The sequence below is a fragment of the Panthera pardus genome, unplaced genomic scaffold (assembly GCF_024362965.1).
Source record: "Panthera pardus isolate Hobbes unplaced genomic scaffold, ASM2436296v1 HiC_scaffold_1, whole genome shotgun sequence".
Lineage (NCBI taxonomy): Eukaryota > Metazoa > Chordata > Mammalia > Carnivora > Felidae > Panthera > Panthera pardus.
In genome coordinates this window covers 39,601,602-39,621,092 of record NW_026526654.1, presented here as the reverse complement: position 1 = coordinate 39,621,092, position 19,491 = coordinate 39,601,602, and the positions used below count along the sequence as shown (strand labels likewise).

At 40.8% G+C, this 19,491-nt stretch overlaps 1 protein-coding gene across 3 annotated transcripts in view; it reads left to right on the top strand.

Moving 5' to 3' along the window:
* The first annotated feature begins 413 nt into the window (after positions 1-413).
* SLAIN1 (SLAIN motif family member 1) overlaps positions 414-19,491 on the top strand; it is a 61,775-nt gene continuing 42,697 nt past the window's right edge. Inside the window, exons 1-2 of one of the 3 annotated variants that reach the window (XM_019444119.2) lie at positions 414-1,260; positions 14,578-14,717. In XM_019444119.2, coding sequence (XP_019299664.2) covers positions 647-1,260; positions 14,578-14,717 — 754 coding nt within the window. In that variant the 5' untranslated portion in view covers positions 414-646. Of the gene's footprint in view, positions 1,261-7,082; positions 7,226-14,577; positions 14,718-19,491 lie in introns of those variants that run through there. The other 2 variants (XM_019444120.2, XM_019444121.2) reach the window with 2 other exon arrangements.

Below are 19,491 nucleotides of genomic sequence, written 5' to 3'. Positions count from 1 at the left end.
TAGTTCCCTGGCCCTCTGGTTCTCTATAGGTTTCATAAACCAGTGGCTAGTGGCTAAGTTCCTTCTGCACAAGAGCTCTTGGACGGTAGCAAACCATCTGGCACAATGTGCACCCCTCTAGGGCAGGCACCTGCAGCGGCTTTTTTGGAACCCCGCCCCTGGTTCAGAGATCCGCGCAGTTCGCACTCTCTGCAGCTGCGGGAGGAAGTGCCTGTGACGGGAAAGTTCAGGCCAGGTCCAATCAAGCACCGTGGGGTTAGGTGGCGGGAGCGGGGCCTCAGGACCCCAGGACCCCTGCCCAGGCCGCTAACGGGGCCCGAGGGAGCTCCTCTTCCACCCCACCGGCCCCGCCCACCCGGCGTTCGCGCCCCGCCCCGCCCCCGGGCCGCGGCTAAAACCCGGAGCCGCCGCTGCGCCCAGGGGACCGGAGGGACGCTCTGAGCATGTGCAGAGCTGCTTGGCGGCGGCTCCCTCGGCCGGAGGCTGGGGCTCGGTGCTGATGCTAACACCCGACTCGGCCTCTGCCCCAGCGTGGTCGGCGCCCCGGGCCCGGGCGGCAGGGAAGGAGCCGTAGCCTCCCCGCGGCCCGAGGAGCAGGCGCGGCGGCGCGCACCCCCCGGCGGCCGCGGCGCCCTCGGGGCCCACGATGATGGCGGAGCAGGTGAAATGCGCCTCGGCAGGGGGCGGCTCCGGAGCCGGCTCCGGGCCGGTGGTGAACGCGGAGCTGGAGGTGAAGAAGCTGCAGGAGCTAGTGCGTAAGCTGGAGAAGCAGAACGAGCAGCTGCGGAGCCGGGCGGCCAGCGCGGCCGCCGCCCCGCACCTGCTGCTGCTGCCGCCACCGCCGCCCGCCGCGCCGCCCCCCGCCGGGGCCTGCAGCCCGTTGGGACCGCGGAGTCCCCCGGCCGTCGCCGCCTCGGGGGGCCTGGGGCTGGGGCTGGCGTTGGGCGCCGGGGGCGGCGGCGGCGGCAGCGGCGGCTCCAGCCCCGCGTTCCCGGGGACCTACTGCCTGCCCAGCCCGGCGCCCTCCCTGCTCTGCAGCCTGGCGCAGCCCCCGGAGGCACCCTTCGTCTACTTCAAGCCGGCGGCGGGCTTCTTCGGCGCGGGCGGTGGCGGGCCGGAGCCGGGGGGCGCGGGGACGCCGCCGGGGGGAGCCACCGCGCCGCCCTCGCCTCCCTCGCCGCCCCCGACGCTGCTGGACGAGGTGGAGCCGCTGGACCTGGAGAGCGTGGCCGCTTGGCGGGACGAGGACGACTACACCTGGTATTGCCGAGCTCCGCTCCCTCCCCCGGAACCCTGGCCTCCGAGGCCCCGGGACGGCGGGGAGGGCGTGGGCTGGGAGGAAGAGGGGGACCTCGCCATTGCCCCCGGACGTGGTGGCCTGGCAGGTGCCCAACTCGGCGACGAGCTGAGGCTTTTCATGAGGGCGGAAACCTGTTTCTCATAGCTCAGGCTGACCCAGCTGGGGATGGATTGGTCCCCTTCATCTCGCTGTATTCTGCTTTCTGCTGAGTATTCGGTCCCAAGCTCCTTTTTCGCATTAACTGAAAAATCTATGCCATCTTTTTGCTACCCAGTCCTGCGTTTTTCTCCCATTTTTGGGAGTAACGGGGGATGGGCAGGGTTTGGCCTCAGTTTGCGACCGTTCCCTGTCTTTTCTCCCCAGCGAACGCTGGACAGGCTTTGCGTATCGTCCCTTTCCGTGGCATCCCGAGCCGCCTGGTGATGGATCTCTCCTTAGAGATTCGTTCTTGCAGTTTGACTTGTGCAGTCGCATGTCCTCTTTTGCTGCATTTTCATTGATAGCTTCTCATTTCAAAGACTGACTTGGTTTTTGAAATGTGCTGCCACCACCGGCTTTCCTATCAGTAGTGATGTCAAAAAATGAGGGCTTTTCTGGGAATGGAGTGAGCAGCTTGAAAACACTGTTACTTAGAAACCAAGGATCTGTCTTTAATTTTTTTTTTAACTCAAACTGTTGATTGAATAAAAGTGAGATTAGAGAAACTTTTTAAAAATTTTTTTAGAAGCCGTAAGTTGGTTATCAGAAAACTTGTGGCTGGTAGCATCTTTTCATTTGAAATCTGGTTCGCCCTTTCTGTGTTCCAACCGTGACTCACTTTGGGGAGGTCTAGTTCCCTTTTCATGCTGCTTACTCGTGGAGTAAGTCCTTTCATGACTGATTTCTTTTAGTTGGCTCATATGCTTTCCTCCCTCACTAGAGGTAGTGGGATATGGTAAGATGAGCAGAAGCCCCAGATGAGGTAGAACTTAGTCCCTGCAGGGAAAACCAACAGCATTCACCTCTGCAGAGCTATGTGGCATGGAATGGTTGTAGTCCTTTTATCTAGGGTCGTTTTACTTAGGACCCTTCCTGTTTTGGGTCAGCTGGATTTTCCTCACTCTGTTCCTGTTGCATGAACACACAGCGGGAATGAGAAATGGAGAGCCTTCCTGGTTTCCCATTGAGAACTGTAGTGCTCCTTTAGACTCTGAGAACTCAGACTGCAAAAGTTTAGTAACCAATTGATTTGATTGGGAGAATCAAAATGTACGGAGCTACAGCAAAGCAAACTCCCCCTCCCCCTCCTCCTCAATACTCGTCCAAAGCAAACTCCTCCTCCTCTCCTCCTCCTTCCTACTTGTCCGCAGCTGTGCTGGTAGCTCAAGTTGTAAAAATCAAAACCGCTTACCACTTTGGGGAGAGTTAAGCCATTCTTTAGAAGTTACACCTTTATTTTTGTGAAGCCCAGGCTGTGTTGTAAACTCAGTTTCAACCTGAATATGGTACTAGAAGATGCTCTCATGCTGGTTGTTCTTAGGTTCTATGATAACTATAAGCCCTTAGGCCACTTTCAGATTATTTTATGTTGATTTAGTCCCTACTTGGCCTTTCCTAGAGATAACGTACTTAAATAGTAAAGGAGAGCTTGCTTGTGTTTTTGATCCTATGCGTTAAAAATATTAGCATTTTAAAATGTGTTGTGATATACTTACTGTTGTCTAACTATTGCTAGAATTTTGGTATGTGGGCTTTCCTTTTGTAGTTTTCTGTTCTTCAAAATAGTATTGAAATGACTTTGAAAAACAATGACCTCCTTAGTAGGATTACTGTTAGCCCTTCAGATGGTTCCCAGTGAATGTAAATCATAGCAGGTTCTACTGATTTCACTCATGGAGTAGTTAGGTGACTACGTAAATCAGTGCCTTGACGCTTTACAAATGTTTCTCCAGACAAGTGGCATACTGTTTTATGGAGTATCTTTCTCAAAACAAATCTAGGATTAGAATCTCATGTGGAAAAACAGAGGGATTGTTACTCTCAGGTGGGATGTAACTTAAAAAATTTTAAGGTCGCCTGATTTACAGAAACCTTTCATGGCGTTTTGTACACTAAGGTATTTTTGTATTGCAGTATTTTGGCCTGTTGATAAACAAATAAACAGGGTCTGATTTTCAGAGTTTAACCCGCTTGTAAATGCTTGCAAAGCTCTGGTTTTCCTTCATCACTGCAAACTGTTTAAGTACCTGTCCTGTAGTGTCACAGATAGGGTGCTTTTCATTGGATTCCCTAGATGTTTGCAGGGAAGCAACGTATTTTTATTTCCCCTGTTAAGAAACAACTGTAGTGGATAAGAAGTAACTGAATATTTTTAAAATATCTAAAAATAGTTTTACATTTTCACTATAAAAAAAAAAACACACAAAACAACACAACCCAACACAAAAGTGAGTGTCAAGTCACAGGAGTCTCCCCTCTTGTTCAGTTCACTGCCATGATTGAGTTTACCTCTGTTAACATTCTGTAGATCCTTCAAGATCAAAACATGATTATACCAATCAATATGCAAATATATACACATCAATTTTTTTACTTACCTTTCACTGAACATATCTTGGACATCTTTGTCTCCCTGTGACAATCGCATCATTGTTAAAGTAACAGTAGTAAGGATCGGCTTACTGTTAACATATTGCTTATAATTTTTCATGCATTTTTATCATGATTTCATCCTTGGGGGCTAAACAAAATTGATATTTGATTATTTAGAATAGTATTTCCCACTAAGATGTCTTATCTTCAGGAAAGAAATTCACAAACTTAGATTAATTCTTGAATATTTTAAGAAGTTCTTTCCTATAGGTCCATTTTATTCTAATAAAACTTTGGACTATAACTGTTCACATTTTATTAACCTGGACAACTCTTGGCTCAAGAGTTATGTGTAGAAGGAAAACAGTGACTCATAGAATCAGTATTTGCTTGATGATGGTTGATTAGTTAATGAACGATCAATCAGGTCTCTTAGATCTTTTCCCCAAACAATTATTTAATCTATAAGCATCTTCTGTTTACAAAAAACAAAAAACAAAACTTTGTGAGAAGGATGGTGTGTTCTGCTTTTCATTTTGATGAAAAGCTTTGAAAGAAAATAATGGTCTCATGTCTTCAAATATTCATCCCAGTTGAATGTGAATTGTTTGATTTTGCTTTAATCTTAGCAAGGGCTGTTAGAAATAAGTGTCTCAGAAAACTAGATTTTGGTTCCAGAACCTTAATTCTTTAATCCATCCAGTTGTTTTGATCCCATAGTAAACTTCTCATCCTGCTCTACGGAATCTTCAGTGATCTTCCTGCTAATTTGACAGCCTTCACTTTCCAGAAGACCGTAGGTGAGAAAGTAAAGGGGGAATCTGTGAGTGTCAGGAGCAAATACGAAGGTCCAAGGATTGAAGTGTTGATACATACCTGGACCGTGTGACTGCATGATATGCCAGCCTGTAAGAAGGATGGTTTCAGGATCACTGTCCCAGTGTCGCCAGGCTGAGAGGCACCAGGGTATAAGGAGGAGAAATCAGATTGGTATGAAGTGGTAAGGGGAGCAGTAAGTTAACTGTGTACTAGACCTTTCCATGACCCATTTCAGCTCCCCTGTTTCGTGATTGAGGAACTGAAGCTCCAAGGTGGAATGATTTCCAAAGGCTCCACCAATTAGTTACTGAAAGGTTAAGACCACATTTCAGATTGTTTACACAGATTCTGAAGCGTTCACACCACTGATATTTTCCCCTAGCTTGGTTATGACCCATTAGTGTGTTATAAAGTCAGTTTAGTGGATTGACCAGCATTTCTTTTTTAAAAAATGAAGAGCAGAATATAAAGTCAGAATGCATCGTGTCTTATAACACAAATTTGTCTTGATTAAACTTCAGTTTTACATGTGTGTGCCTTGGCTTGAAGTAGTAATTGTATTTGTGCGATATGATCACAGTCAGGAAAATTCAGTTTTACACCATTTGAAAGCAAGACAGTCTTGGGGAAAGTAGGTGGAGAAGCACAGCTCTCTGAAGATAGGGCAGCACTGGGGAAAGTCAGGTCTTGCACACCTCAATCAGGAAGACAGGTCTATATTCAGAAAATGCCAAATAAAAATATGCCAGCTAACATAAAATACAGTCCTACAGGGCCTTTATTTTAGTGAAGTGGCAATTAGAAGAATATTGAGACTTACGTAAAAAGGATGTGGCAGAGATTTTGAACTTGCCCAATTGGAAAGGACAGGAGAAAAGTTCATAATTATACAAGGGGGAAATGGTGATATGTACAAACTAAGGAAAATTTAATGAATGAGATATTCATCTTTCATGTGTAACACCCAAGACCCTGGACAGCTGGCTAAATCATTGCCAATTCTTTATCAGAGCTGCTGAACACCTTGTACTATGCATATGGCACAGCTAAATTAGACCACCTAAACTGTTTTTTCCATAATTGATTTTCAGCGAAAAGACCAGAGGGTGCTTCACTTTCTGACAATGCTAATTGAAAACCTGAGTGTTTTCTAGAAGCAAATGGAGTTGACTGAAGCATGTGCTGAGGTCTTTGAAACACTGCAGTGAGACATAGAAATAAAAATTTAAATTGAACTGTGGAAGGTTGGGGGGGAGAGTCTTATAGGACAATTCCATAACTGAAATTTGGATTTCATGTGTCCTTTTAATAGCTTAGTGGCGGGAAGTTTGCTTTGCAGTGGCTGACCATTTTGACCCTAGCAGGTGCTGGTGTATCAAACACTTTAATTCGACTAAAGATTGATTGATTGTGCTTATCAGTGCTAATGTTTTAGCTTTTCTTAAAATAGAACTTGCGATGATTGAAGGCTCTTAAATTACATGTCTGAAAACTGCCACATATTACTTCTCAGTGACAGGTTCCTAAAATCTATGTATATATTTTGCTGTGTCATTTGTTTTTGTGTTATCAGAAGGATGACTTTAGAACCAAATGTCTACTTGAGAGTGAGATTTCTGGGTCGTTGTAATACTTCCTTTGAAACCTTCGGATTATTATTTTGGTTATTCCTGTCCCTCCCCATGTTAGCACTTGTATTAAGTGAGGCCATCAAGAATGAAATGTGTGGAAAAGAAGAGATTCTGTGAGAAAACTAACCATTTCTAGTCATGTGCTTTTGGAAGTTATTGAAGCAAGGTTAAAGAAACTTAAGAGTGTGACATTTTAAAGATAGCTTTTCTAATATTTGAAGAATTCTCAAGTTTTAGATGAAGGTTTTTCTTATATTCTTGCCAGATTGTAATATAGTTTCATCCATGAAGCTATAGAATTTGAAAGAGCAGTTTGGAAGGCAGGAGGTATGCTGTATTAATGATGGCAAATTAGGATACTGTGATGACAAATAAGGTGATTTTTATGACTTTTAGGAAGATTGGAACCATGTAGGAGAAATACAAGTTTTACCTTGCTTATCTAATTTTGGAGTTATGTTGTACTCAAGGAGTCTGGAGTTTTGTGATCTCCATCTGCCTTTTTTCTTTATTTACATCCAGCTCTACGCCTAGCCATAGAAATAGTAGGCTCAGAGCTATCCTGGGTAGGTTGTTTGGAGACTGACTGAAAATGATCACTTATTTTTTGTTTTTGTTAAGTTTGTGAGAGAGAGAGGGAGGGAGGGAGGGAAGAAGGGGGGGGGGGAGAGACAGTGTGAGTGGGGGAGGGGCAGAGAGGGGGAAAGAGAGAATCCCAAGCAGGCTTTGCACTGTCAGTGCAGAGCCCGATGCTATGCGGAGGTTGAACTCATGAACCGCGAGATCATGACCTGAGCTGAAATCAAGCCAGAAGCTTAACCGACTCAGCCACCCAGGTGCTCCTGAAAATGATCACCTGTCTTCATATCATCCATTTGCACAATGCTTCTAAAGTTTTATTAAGGTAATGCAACAAATACGGCAAGGCTTTTTATAGAAAGCAGCAGCCCTCTATTGTTCCTACCTCTGAGTCTTCCACAGAGGCATCACTTGATACTCGTCTGGCTCTGTGTTTCACTTTTTATTTCTAAACAGTCCTCCATACTGTCTTAGACATTTGTAGACTTGTTTTGGAAGATGAAGACTAAGCTCTCTTCTCTTCACCCCCAAACCATCATATCTGCTTTCCCTACTCCTAATGGGATCTTTGGATTAAATCCTATGTAACGCCTGTATTATAACTGTTCTTAGCTGAGCCCTGTGAATTGTGTGTTACATTTATTTTCCTCTAATCCCTCTGTTGCTCCAAGAGTTAGTAATGGATTCTCTTTTTCCCCTTCAATTTCTTTAATCCCTATTACTAATTTTTTCAAATACTCTATAAAAGCCATATATTCCTTGATTAGGTCATATATATCTGACAGTTTCTCTCTTCCCCCCCCCCCCCTCTTTTTGAGGAAGTGTGTGTGCAAGTGGGGGAGAGGAGCAGAGGGAGAGAAAGAATCTTAAGTAGGCTCCACACTCAGTGGGCTTGATCCCACGATCCTAGGATCATGACTTGAACTGAAACCAAGAGTGGGATGCTCAACCAACTGAGCCACCCAGGCACCCCCATTTGAGTCTCATATCTGTTTTAAAAAATTTATGCCATTCCTTCTGGAACTTTTAAGCCCATTGCTCTAGTCTTTACTGTTTGCTTCTTAGGCTGCAGGCACAGTGCTGTTTCTATGGGAATTCTTTAGGTTTCTTGCCTTTGTAGGATCCCCCATTTTTAAAATTCTTTGTCTTCATATTTCATTTATTCTGGTAGGTGGGACACAGCTTCTAATAGCTTTATGAGAAAGGGCACATTTATGAGAAGTACACTGTGAAATCTTGTATATTTCAAAATGTCTTTATCAGGGTGCCTGGGTGGCTCAGTTAAGCGTCTGGCTTTTGAATTTGGCTCAGGTCATGATCTCATAGTTCATGGGTTCAAGCTCCACATTGGGCTCTGTGCTGGCAGTATGGAACCTGCCTGGGATTCTCTCTCTCTCCCTCTCTGCTCCTACCCAACTCTCATTGTCTCTGACTCTCTCAAAATGAATAAAAAAATAAAAATGTCTTTTTTCTCATAAAGATTCATAGTTGGGCTCGATATAAAAGTCTAAGTCAGTTACTTTTCCTTATGTTTGAAGGCATTATTCTATTTTCTAATTTTTATTGTGTTTTATATATTGAAGTGTACTGTGATTTGGATACCTAATCCTTCTTGATTTCTTTAGCTTTCTTTATCCCTAGTTTCCTAAAATGTCATGTTGTACCTTGATAGAGGCCTTTCTATTTGTTGTACTGGACTTTGTAGGTGTTTTCACTTTAGAGACCAGTGGCCTGCCTTCAATTCTCAGAATTTTTTCTGCCTTTTTAAAAAAAAAATAACTTTTCCCCTGTGTGTGTGTGTGTGTGTGTGTGTGTGTGTGTGTGTTTTAGAACCTGTAAAATAAGGTGCAGGCCCACCTGTACAATCATTTAATTTTTTAATCTGTCTTCTTTCATTGAAAGTAAATCTGTCTTTGTTTTGCATCTGGAAGACTTCTTGATCTTTCAAACTCACTTATTGAATTTTCTGTTTCTGCTAAAATAGTTTCATTTTCCAAGAATGAAGAAACTCTTCCTTCCTTCCTTCCTTCCTTCCTTTTTTTTTTTTTTTTTTTGTGAAAGCAATGTTTTCTCTCAGATGATACCAATTTTAGTTGTTTTAGATTTTTCATCAGTTCCATGCATTGATTTCTCAGTTCTTTTTTTCTCTACTTTTAGTCTCAGCCTTCTATTTAAAAGGAATAGTCTAGGTATCTGGTGTCATTGATTATCTGTTTATACCCAAAGGAGACAGTTACTGAAATTGATCTGAAGTTCAGCATGGGTAGAGCTCTTCATAAGTGATTGGATGGGTAGTCAGTTCACGTTTCATTCAGCATTTCTAGGTCTTCTCTTGGGTTCATCTGTTTCTCCAGACACAATGCTTCTATACTGCTGAGAGATAGAAGTAATTCAGTCAATTCTAGGAATGTAAAGGGAGAATGGGGCTAGGGTTTTAACCAGTCAGCATGTAGTCTTTCATTTCATGTCTCTGGCTCAGTAAAGTACTTCATCCTTCGTTCTGCTAAATTGATGTGCCTGAAGTCAGAACTTCTGGGTCAGCCTGTCCAGATCTTAAGTTGGCTCTGGTCTTAAGTTGTGATGGCAAAGAGGTGGTGGGACTGAGCCTGTTGGGAGTGAGCAATGCTTTTGAATATGCTACAAGGCTGTGTGGTCAAATTAAAGAACTATATTGCATAGGCCTAAGGGATTAAGGAAATCTTCTTAAAGAGTTCCCTTATAAGTAAGAAAATCCACAAAAAATGACCTCAAATGTCCAACTGAGGCAACCTGGTTGGTGGAAGCTTTCTTATAGAAGATAAGAGCAGTTCTTGTGATGCTAGAGGTAATGGGCAGAGCAGTGCTTCAGACAGTAGCTTCCTGTGGCAGCTGAGAGGATTTGAGAAAAAGCAGAGACTCAGGCGGTGACCTGAATTTGTGCGTTAAACAGTGAGGATAACTTACTAACTTAAAGAAGTTTAAAGATAATTTCCACAGTTGACTAATTTAGTGGTTCATTTCTGTCAGGGCTGTGGCACCTGCTTGTTTCACCTGAATTCATCTGATTCACCTTGAGATGGCTACTCAAGTCTCAAGGACATTGAGGGACAGAAAACAGTAGGTTCCTGTCTTGTGAATTTTTTAGCTTTATTGAGACAGTAGTGAAGTATAAGCTGCCTATATTAAAATATATTATTTGATAGATTTTGACATATGTACACACCAATAAAACCATCACCACAATTAAGAAGAGTGGGCATATCTTAATGCTCCAGGTTTCTTTGTGGCCCTTTGTATGCCCTCTCTCCTCCTGCCTACCTCCCATCAAGGCAACCACTGGTCTGCTTTTGGTCAGTTTAGATTAGTTGCATTTTCTATACTTGCATATATACAAAACTATATAGTATGTACTGTTTTTTGTTGGTTTTTGGTCTGGCTTTTTACAATCAAGATAATTATTTTGAAATTCTTCTGTGTTGTTACATGAATCAATAGTTTATTCCTTTTTATTGTGAGAGCTGTTAGACTGTATGGATGTAACAATGGTTTGTTTATCCATTCATCTTTAAATGAACACTTGGGCTCTTTTCAAGTTTTGGCTATTCCAAATAAGTCTTTGTGTGGACACATGCATTCATATCTTTTGACTAAGTACTTGCTGTTGAGAGGCTGGAACAGAGTAGGTGTATGTTAACTTTTTACGAAGCTGCCAGTCTTTCCCATAGGGCTTATGCTGTTTCACATTTCCACCAGCACTGTATGAGAGTTGCCATTGCACCTTATTATCACGGATACTTGCCATGGCCAGTCGTTTTAGTTTTAACCGTTCTAATAGATGGGTAGTAGTACCTCGTAGTGGTTCTGCTTGGCATTTCCCTAAGGACAAATGATGAGCGTATTTCCTATAATGCTGTTTGCCATTCATAGATTTTGTTTGGCAAAATGTTCAAATCTTTTGTCCATTTTTAAAAATTGAGTTGCTCATTATTAAGTTTGCAGAGTTTTTATGTATATTCTACATACAAGTTTTTAAACCAGATATGTGATATGCAAATATTTTTACCCAATCTGTAGGTTATCTTTTATTCCTTCTCTTTCAGAGAGCAAAGGTTTAATTTTAATTTTAGTGAAGCCTAATTGATAAAAAATTTTTTTTCTTTTATGGATCATACTTTCCATATAAGAAATTGTATCTAAGAAATATTTACCAACTCAGGTTTACAAAAACTTTGCCCATGGTTTCTCTTTAAAAGTTTTATAGTTCCAGGTTTTCCATTTTTGTGAACATGTCTTGAGTTAACTTTGGCTCTTGTGTGAAGGCTGGGTCAAAGTACTTTCTGCGGGGTGCCTGGGCGGCTCAGTCAGTTGAGTGTCCAGCTCTTGAATTAGGCTCAGGTCTTGATCCCAGGGTTGGGGGCTCAAGCCCACCATTGGACTCTGCCCTGAGCATGGAGACCGCTTAAGATTCTTTCCCTCTGTCCCTCTCTGCCTCTGCTCTTCTCCCCCTGTTTGGGTGTTCTGTCTCTAAAAAGAATAAAAAAATTTGCTTTTTGCAGATAGATATCCATTTGTTTCAGCACGATTTGTTCAGAAGACCATCTTTTCTTCATTGAATTGTCTTTATACTTTGTCAAGAATCAGTTTTCCATATGTGTATAGTTCTGGCCATTTTGTTTCCCCATTGATCTGTATATCTTTACGTCATACTAAATTGTCTTCACTGTTGTAGCTTTGTAATGTGTCTCGGTCAGTGGTAGCTCTTGAACTTCATTGTTTTTTAAAGGTTGTTTTGACTCTTCTAGGATCTTTGCATTTCCATATGAATTTTAGAATCAGCTTTTACATTTCTTTAAGAAGCTTACTGAAATTTGGGGATTTTGTTAAATAGATAAATTTAGGGGTAATTTACATCTTAACAATATTCTGCCTTCTAATCCATGAACTTGGTCTGTATTTTTATTTATATCTTCTTTAATTTTTTTCAGAATGTTTTGTACTTTTCAGTGTAGAGGGCTTGACATACTTTGTCAGATTTATCCTTAGGTATCTTATTTTTTTTTTATACTATTGTAAATGGAAAGTGAAATTTCAAAAATGCTGATTGTTGCTAGTATAGAAATGCAGTTAACTTTTGTATGTTGATCTGGTATGCTACAATCGTGTTACTAAACTCCCTTCTTAGTTTTGGTATCTTTTTTGTAGGTAGATGATCATGTCATCTGTGAATAAAGATAGATTTATGACTTCCAGTCTAAATGTTTTTATTTATTGCATGATTGTACTAGCTAGAATCTCTAGTCTTTATATCGTTCTTGATGTTAGGGGAAAAGTGTTTAGTCTTTCACTGTAAAGACACTGTTTTTGTAAATGCCTTTAATCAGATTAAGGGTGTTTCCTTTTTAATTTGCTGAGAGTGTTTAATGGATGGATGTCCTATGCTTTTTTCTTTGTTGAGATTATTACATGCCTTTTCTGTGATAAGCTACACTGATATTTGAATGTTAAGCCAATTTTCATTCCTGGGATAAACCCCACGTGGTACTGATAAAGCATCCCTTTTACATACGGTTGGACTCAATTTGCTAACATATTCAGATTTTTGCTTCTGTGTTCATGAGAGATATTGGTCTTCAATTCCTTTCTTTATAATATTTGGTAGAATTTAGGAGTGAAGCCTTCTGGACCTGGGCTTTTTGTTGTGGGTAGTCTTTTACATTTATATCCTTTAACTTTTAACCTGTGTGGTTATATTTAGAGTGCATATGTTGTAGACAGCATATAATTGGGCCTTTTCTGATCACTTTAAAAATGAGGAGAAATGTGCTCACGTGCCCATCAGAAGATACCCCTTAGTTTTTATTGGCTAGAATTGTTTCCAGAGCTTGTGCCTAAACCAGTAATCGGGCAACTAGGAATAATGGAAATACTCAGATTGGCTTAGCCCAGGGCACCCATCTCTAGGTGAGCTCTCCAGACACTAATATCAGCATCACCTGGGAACTTGCTAGACATTCAGATTCTTTGACCTCATTCCGAACGTACTGAATCGGGTAGGTTAGACCTGCCTGCGACCAAGTGTTTAGCAATTTGTGTTTTTAAAAGCCTGCTAAGAGATCCCAATGCACCAGAGATTGAGAACAACTGACTTAGGCTAGCCTTTACTTGGGAGTCTAGAGCAAGCCACCCAGTACTGGACAGTTCAGAGGTCTTTCAGCAAGGGAGGGTGAAAAGGATGGATTTACATAGGTATTAATCTTGTCACGGTAGACCAAGGTGGGGCCCAGGAATAAGTTTTGACTAATCGCTGTATTCCCGATGAAGGGAGGACCGTGGTTCACTCTCTAAGGGAAGAATGTTCTATTAGGATTACTACTAAATTGATTAAAAGATATTTTAAATCTGCATCTGCAGCAGGAGTTAGCAAACTGTGTCCTGGGGCAAATCAGTCCGGCTGTGTGGTTTGAATGGCTAGTCAGCTAGATATTTACATTATTAAAAGACTGGGTAAAAAACCCAGAAGAATACTCTTTCATGACATTGAAAATTATGGGAAATTCAAGTTCCTGTGTCTATAAATATTTTGGAGAAGCACAGTCCTATTTATATATGGTCTGTGATGCTTTGGAGCTGCCACAGTGGAGTTGAGTGGTCATGACAGAGACTGTGTGGCCCACAGAGCCTAAATATTTACTAGCTGCCCCTTTATAGAAAGAAAATGTTTGTCAACCTCTGATCTACAAGAAGAATTTGCTGAAGAGTAGTACCATTCCCCAACCATCTTGGATAACTGAGAAATTATTTTGACAGATGGGAGTCCTGACTATAACAGTATGAGAATGAATAATGAAGTAAGGTGTTCCAAGAAAATGCGCTCATTAGAATTGTGGTAACTTTGTTTAAAGAAGTATTACTTTCACGATATTTATAATTAGAATGCAGCTTTACAAATGTTAATTACTAGAACCAGTGGTTATAATTTTCTTTCTTTTTTTGTCAGCTAAGACGATGAACTTCTTTTGTATAACCCTGTGACTGAAAATACTCTCTAAGTTACCTTAGCACCATATATCAGAAATAACATTACGGTTATTTTGAGTTCTGCCTATTCTGTTTAATGGTATAGATGCTGAAACCAAACTTTTCCCTACAACATATCTTTGAAAGCTGTTTGGCTTTCTTGAGAAAGAAGCACATACCAGATTTAGTACAGATTTGAGACGGGGAATAACTGATTATTTAAGGGTTGAGAGGATCAACAGACTTTCACTAGTTTTAGGCTTGTATTTTTAAAAAGCACATAAGATTTGCCTCGTTTGCCGTGTCATGTTTACATACATGAGCTCAGTTCACGTAAGATTCTGTCACCAAAGAGATGAAAGTGTCCATTTCTACAAATGCAAGTGAGGTAGTCAGATCATCGCGGTGCCTGTTCAAGGTCAGTTCAATAACAAAAGCCTCCTTTCTGACTATGAGATGTTGGTTTATAGTTTTTTGAAGTCCTCCTTCCCACCAAGCTACAGAGAGCATACTATTTTATTTAGGGGTATTTCTCTGTTAAAAAATAATTTTGGTATTTGAAGTAATCAAATGTGAGCTTTGTTTCACTAGAAACTTGTTAAGTACATGTTGTTTTCCCTAGAAGAGGGGTCATCTCTGTATACCTATATAATACCTATAATGTAGATTTCTCTTTTTAAGGTTATACGTTGGCTCTTCAAAGACATTCACATCATCAGAGAAATCCCTGAGCCCTTTGCAGTGGTGTAGACACGTCCTAGATAATCCGACTCCAGAGATGGAAGCAGCAAGGCGTTCCCTGTGCTTTAGACTGGAGCAAGGTAATTTCGAACCTGCGCATTTACATTCTCGAACTCTTGCCACCGTCAACTCTGTTTTTGTTGCTGGTTTTGGAATTGACACTTAAATGGAAAAAACTTGCCCAAAGGTATAGCTGTTACATGCAATTTGCTTCACATTTATTACACATCAGGATTTCCCAGTGTAAAATGTATTTAGTTTCATGCTTGTTTTTAGCCACATTTTTAGCTTGTGTTAGTTTGTATTGAAAGATAGGAATAAACTTTATTTTTCTGTGTTTTTTTTTTCTTTCTGTTTGCAAATATACCAATAAATAAAATGGGTCAGCCTTTAATTCTCTGGGGACAGCAAGAAGGTGGTTGTATGGCTGAATTCCAGGATAGAAAACTGAAGTTTCATTGGGACCTGAGTTCTGACCTTTTTGAGTTCCATGAATGTTTAATTGGGTTGTATAACTGGAAGTCCTAACCTTTATAAACTGGGAAATAATCTTCACACTGTATATAACATTAGTTAACTTATGGAGCCCAACATAAGTTTAAGTAAAACAAAACAAACAAAAATTGACTGCTGTGGAAGGAAGAGCAGTAAAAGGAATTAGAAAGCAGGACTTAGCTCCTTGCCATTTATATTTAATTAAGGCTGTGATTATTTAGGTTTTTGCTCATCTCTTAACTCTTGGTATCTCTTTCATTATCTAGCAGCAGTGTTTCCATTATCCGTATCACACTTGAGCTTGGAATTACAGATTCCTGCCTCTTCCAGATTAAATAATCAGAGTAACTGGGAGTAGGGTCATGGGAATCTGCACCGACAAGTTCACCAGTGTGATTCTTACGCACACTGAAGTTTGAGAACATCACCTATGCAGCCTTTCGGGGATAATGATGGTTATCAAATTTTGGACAGGAGACAAAGTATAAAAGGTGACATTTCTTGAGCTCTTAATTCTGTGACAGTCAGTGCATTAGGTTCTTGACATCCTTCATTTTATTCAGCCTAACCACACTCATCTGTAGTGGGCACTATACCCACTCCTAGAGAAGGGACAGGTGGAGTGGAGGGCAGTTAAGAGGGTTACTGGGGCCAGAGTAACACCCAGGGGCAGAGCCAGAACCTGGGTCTCCTTGACCCTAACGACTGTCCTTAATCAGTCTTCTGCTTTTTTGGCACAGCCATGACTGAATATCAACAGAAATCTGTTTTAAATATTTGGGAAACATCAAATTAAAAGGCACATTTTATTAACATTGTAACTAAAATGAAATAACTTATTTAGTAATTAGTTGAAGAGTGGGGTAGGAACCAAGGAGAAGTATTAGGGTTAAAACTTTGGTGACAGATGCTTATCTAAGATAGCAACCATCTGAGTTAGGAGACTTTGTTCATCTACCCAGCTGACCCTCAGCAAACCATTAAGTCCCTCTGGGCTTTTTAAAGGGTTATGTTGACTGTCTTTAAGGTTCTTTATTCAAACATCTCTTGATTCAACTACTCTTTGTATGGACACTCATATATGAATTTGGCTCAGTTTCATTTGAAGTAAAGTTCAAATGAAATTCAGAACTAGAATCCTTTAGTTGAGGGATCAACAAATTTTTTCTGAAAGGGACCTGATAGTAAATATTTTAGGCTCTGCAGGCCGCACGGTGTCTACCCTCAGTAGAAAGCAGCCATAAATGCAAACGTTAATGAGCAAGGCTCTGTTCCAGTAAACCTTTTATCTGTGGGCACTGAGATAAGAGACTGGAGTAGGAACTGGAGTGGACACTGAGATATGAAACTGGGGATGAGTTAGACTTGGGCTACCCAGGCCTTAGTTTGTGACCCCTGCTTTAGTTCATTTGCACACAAGGTAGATTTACATACAAGATTGACTTAAAAAAATAGAGGCTTTGGGGGCACCTGGGTGGCACCTTGATTTCAGCTCAGCTCAGGGTCAAAAGGTTTGTGGGATTGAGCCCCACATCTGGTTCTCTGTTGACAGCGAGGGCCTGCTTGGGATTCTCTCTCTCTCCCTCTCTCTGCCTCTCCCCCCTCATGTGTTCTCTCTGTCTCTCAAATAAACATTTAAGAAAAATAGAGGCTTTGTTAAGTTTAATGTAAATAATCCTTATTGGTGGCTGCTTTTGAGAATTGAGACTAAGTGCCTGATTATCTAATTTTCCTTTCACTGACAAGCGTCTAAAGCAGAACGGTGAGGTCATGAGGACAAGATTTAATGTGTAGTTTTATTCATAATGTAATGAATTTAAATTTCATGTAAGAGTTTAAGCAGAGAACTAGCTTTCTAAAACCTACATTAGTGTTTTGTGAAATTTGTGTATAAATCTAAATCCTCTTTTGCTGTGAGACTAAATGGTTTTGTTCCAAAGATCCATAATCCCCTTAGGAGATAAGAAGTCACTGATTACAGTAGGTTGTTCATTGGATGAAATTTGTTTTTGAAATTTAACTTATATTTTATAAAGCAATCTATCATTTAGATTTACTCTTATGAGTATTACAGGGAAAATAGCATATTCCTACCCCACCTCTCATGCCCATTTGATTACCCAGATTCAATTACTTAACAAAAGCTATTTGTTTTGGTTTTGCTATTATCTCTCATTAAATTCCCATACCTGTAAGTTGTCAACTTCTTACTTTGAGTTATGAAGGTTTAATTCTTTTTACTACCTTCTTCCCCTTACACCTTTTCTCTGCACATCTTCCCATGTAGCTTTTTGCCAATCTTTAAATAGATTGTTTAATATTGATTACAATAGAAATAATCTTATCTAGGTCATGCAACATTTTATTGTTTTTTCATCTAATCTTTTGTTTTTTTTCTGGAGTTAAAAGTAAAAAGGCCCTTACTTGCTGGTTTTGGTTTTTGTCTTTAATTTTACCCCACACACTCCAAATGAACCATCCTCAGTACAGTTAGACATACAAATCCACCAAGGGTTTTATTTCCCTTTGTTTTTCCAACCGTTCCTCCTGGTAGTGCCCTCGGCTGCCCATGATGTGCTCTGAACTGGCTCTCCACAGGCCCATGTGGCTCTCGTGGGACTTCCTCTTACCCTCGTTCTGCGGATCCTGTCCCCTTTCCAGTGTCACAATGCCTGTTTCCTGGATGCAAACTTCCTTTTCCTTATATTCCCTCTTTGGGGAGAATTCATTCTCCTCTTGCCTTTTTGGGGGAGTAGAAGAGAAATGAGGATATGGGAGACAGAAACTTTGAGAGCCTCCTGTGTCTGAAAGTGTCTGAATTATATCTTTGATCTTGATTATTCTTTGAGCTAGGTGTAGAACTCTAGCTTAGAAACCAGTTCCAGCAGAGTCTAGGAGACGTGGCTCCATTATATTTTAGCTTCGGGATTGCTGTTGAAGTCCTTGTACCATTCTAATTTCTGATTCCTGTGAGCTTTCTCTTTAAAATACCTTTTAGATAGAATTTTAGAATCTCTTCATTCCTAGTACTTTGAAATTTTCATTTTTTGTGCCATATAGTTAGTGGGCACTTTCAACAAGGTAACTTTAGCTCTACAAAATGTCTTGTGTTATTTCTCTGTAAATCCATCCTCTCCTCCAGTTTTCTCTATTCTTTCATTCTAGATACTCCTTTTAAGTCAAATGTTGAATTGCCTGCTTTGATGTTCAGATTTTATATTCTTCTCTTCTGTTTTCTGCCATGATATTGATATTCTGCTTTCTTGGAGATTGTAAAAATTCCTCTTCGAAACCTCTTTGCTGCATATTAAGTTCATTCCATGTGCTGGGCACCATTGTAGGGAATGAGGGAATGGGGGTGCAGCAGGGACCAAACAGGTGTTAAGTCCATGCCTTTGCTGAATTTACCTTCTAGCACAAACACCTTCACTCAGTCCTCCTGGTTTTGTAAGGTACTTTTATTTGTGTAAGGTATCTTAACTCCAGTAGCTTTTTACTTCAGTTTATTTAAGCAATTGAACCTGTCTTTGATAACAGCAGGAGAGGGGTAGCTGCTTGGGGAGTTGAGAGGGAGTGTTTTCCTAAAGACTTCCCAACAGTCATCTTGTTTTTACTTTACTCTGAAGCTCCCTGCCTTCTGTGGTATCCTGCACATTCAATTCTAGAACATTCCAGTTTCTTGTTGGCTTATCCCCCACTGTGGGCCCTTAGAGCAGAGAATGTCAAAACCCAAGCCCATTACCTAATGTTTATCTATTTTCCGTTTATCAGTGAAATGACCTTTTTAGACTGATAGTGTCTCTTTTCTTGTTTGGTCTTACTTGTAGGTTTAGAAGACTTTTGAGTTTAGCTGTCATTCTAGTGTGTTTTTTTAAACTGAATTTTATTGTTTGTTCAAGTATAATTACCAGTTTGAGGTGCACAGTATAATGATTCAACAATTCTATATATTTCTCAGGGCTCATCAAAGTAGGTGTACTCTTGGGGCACCTGGGTGGCTCAATTGGTTAAGTGTCCAAATCTTGATTTTGGCTAAGGTCATGATCTCACTGTTCATGAGTTTGAGCCCTATGTCAGGCTCTGTGCTGACAGTGAGGAGGCTGCTTGGGATTCTCTGTCTCCCACTCTCTCCATCCCTCCCCTGCTCGTGCTCTCTCTCAAAAAATAAACATTTAAAAAAAAAAGTGTACTCTTAATCCCCTTTATCTGTTTCATCCATTCCTCCTACCTTTCTTCTGGTAATCACCAGTTCTTTGTATTTAAGAGTCTGTTTCTTCGTTTGTCTTTTTTTTTTTCATTGTTTGTTTGTTAAATTCCACATATGAGTGAAATCATATAGTATTTGTTTTTCTGACTTAT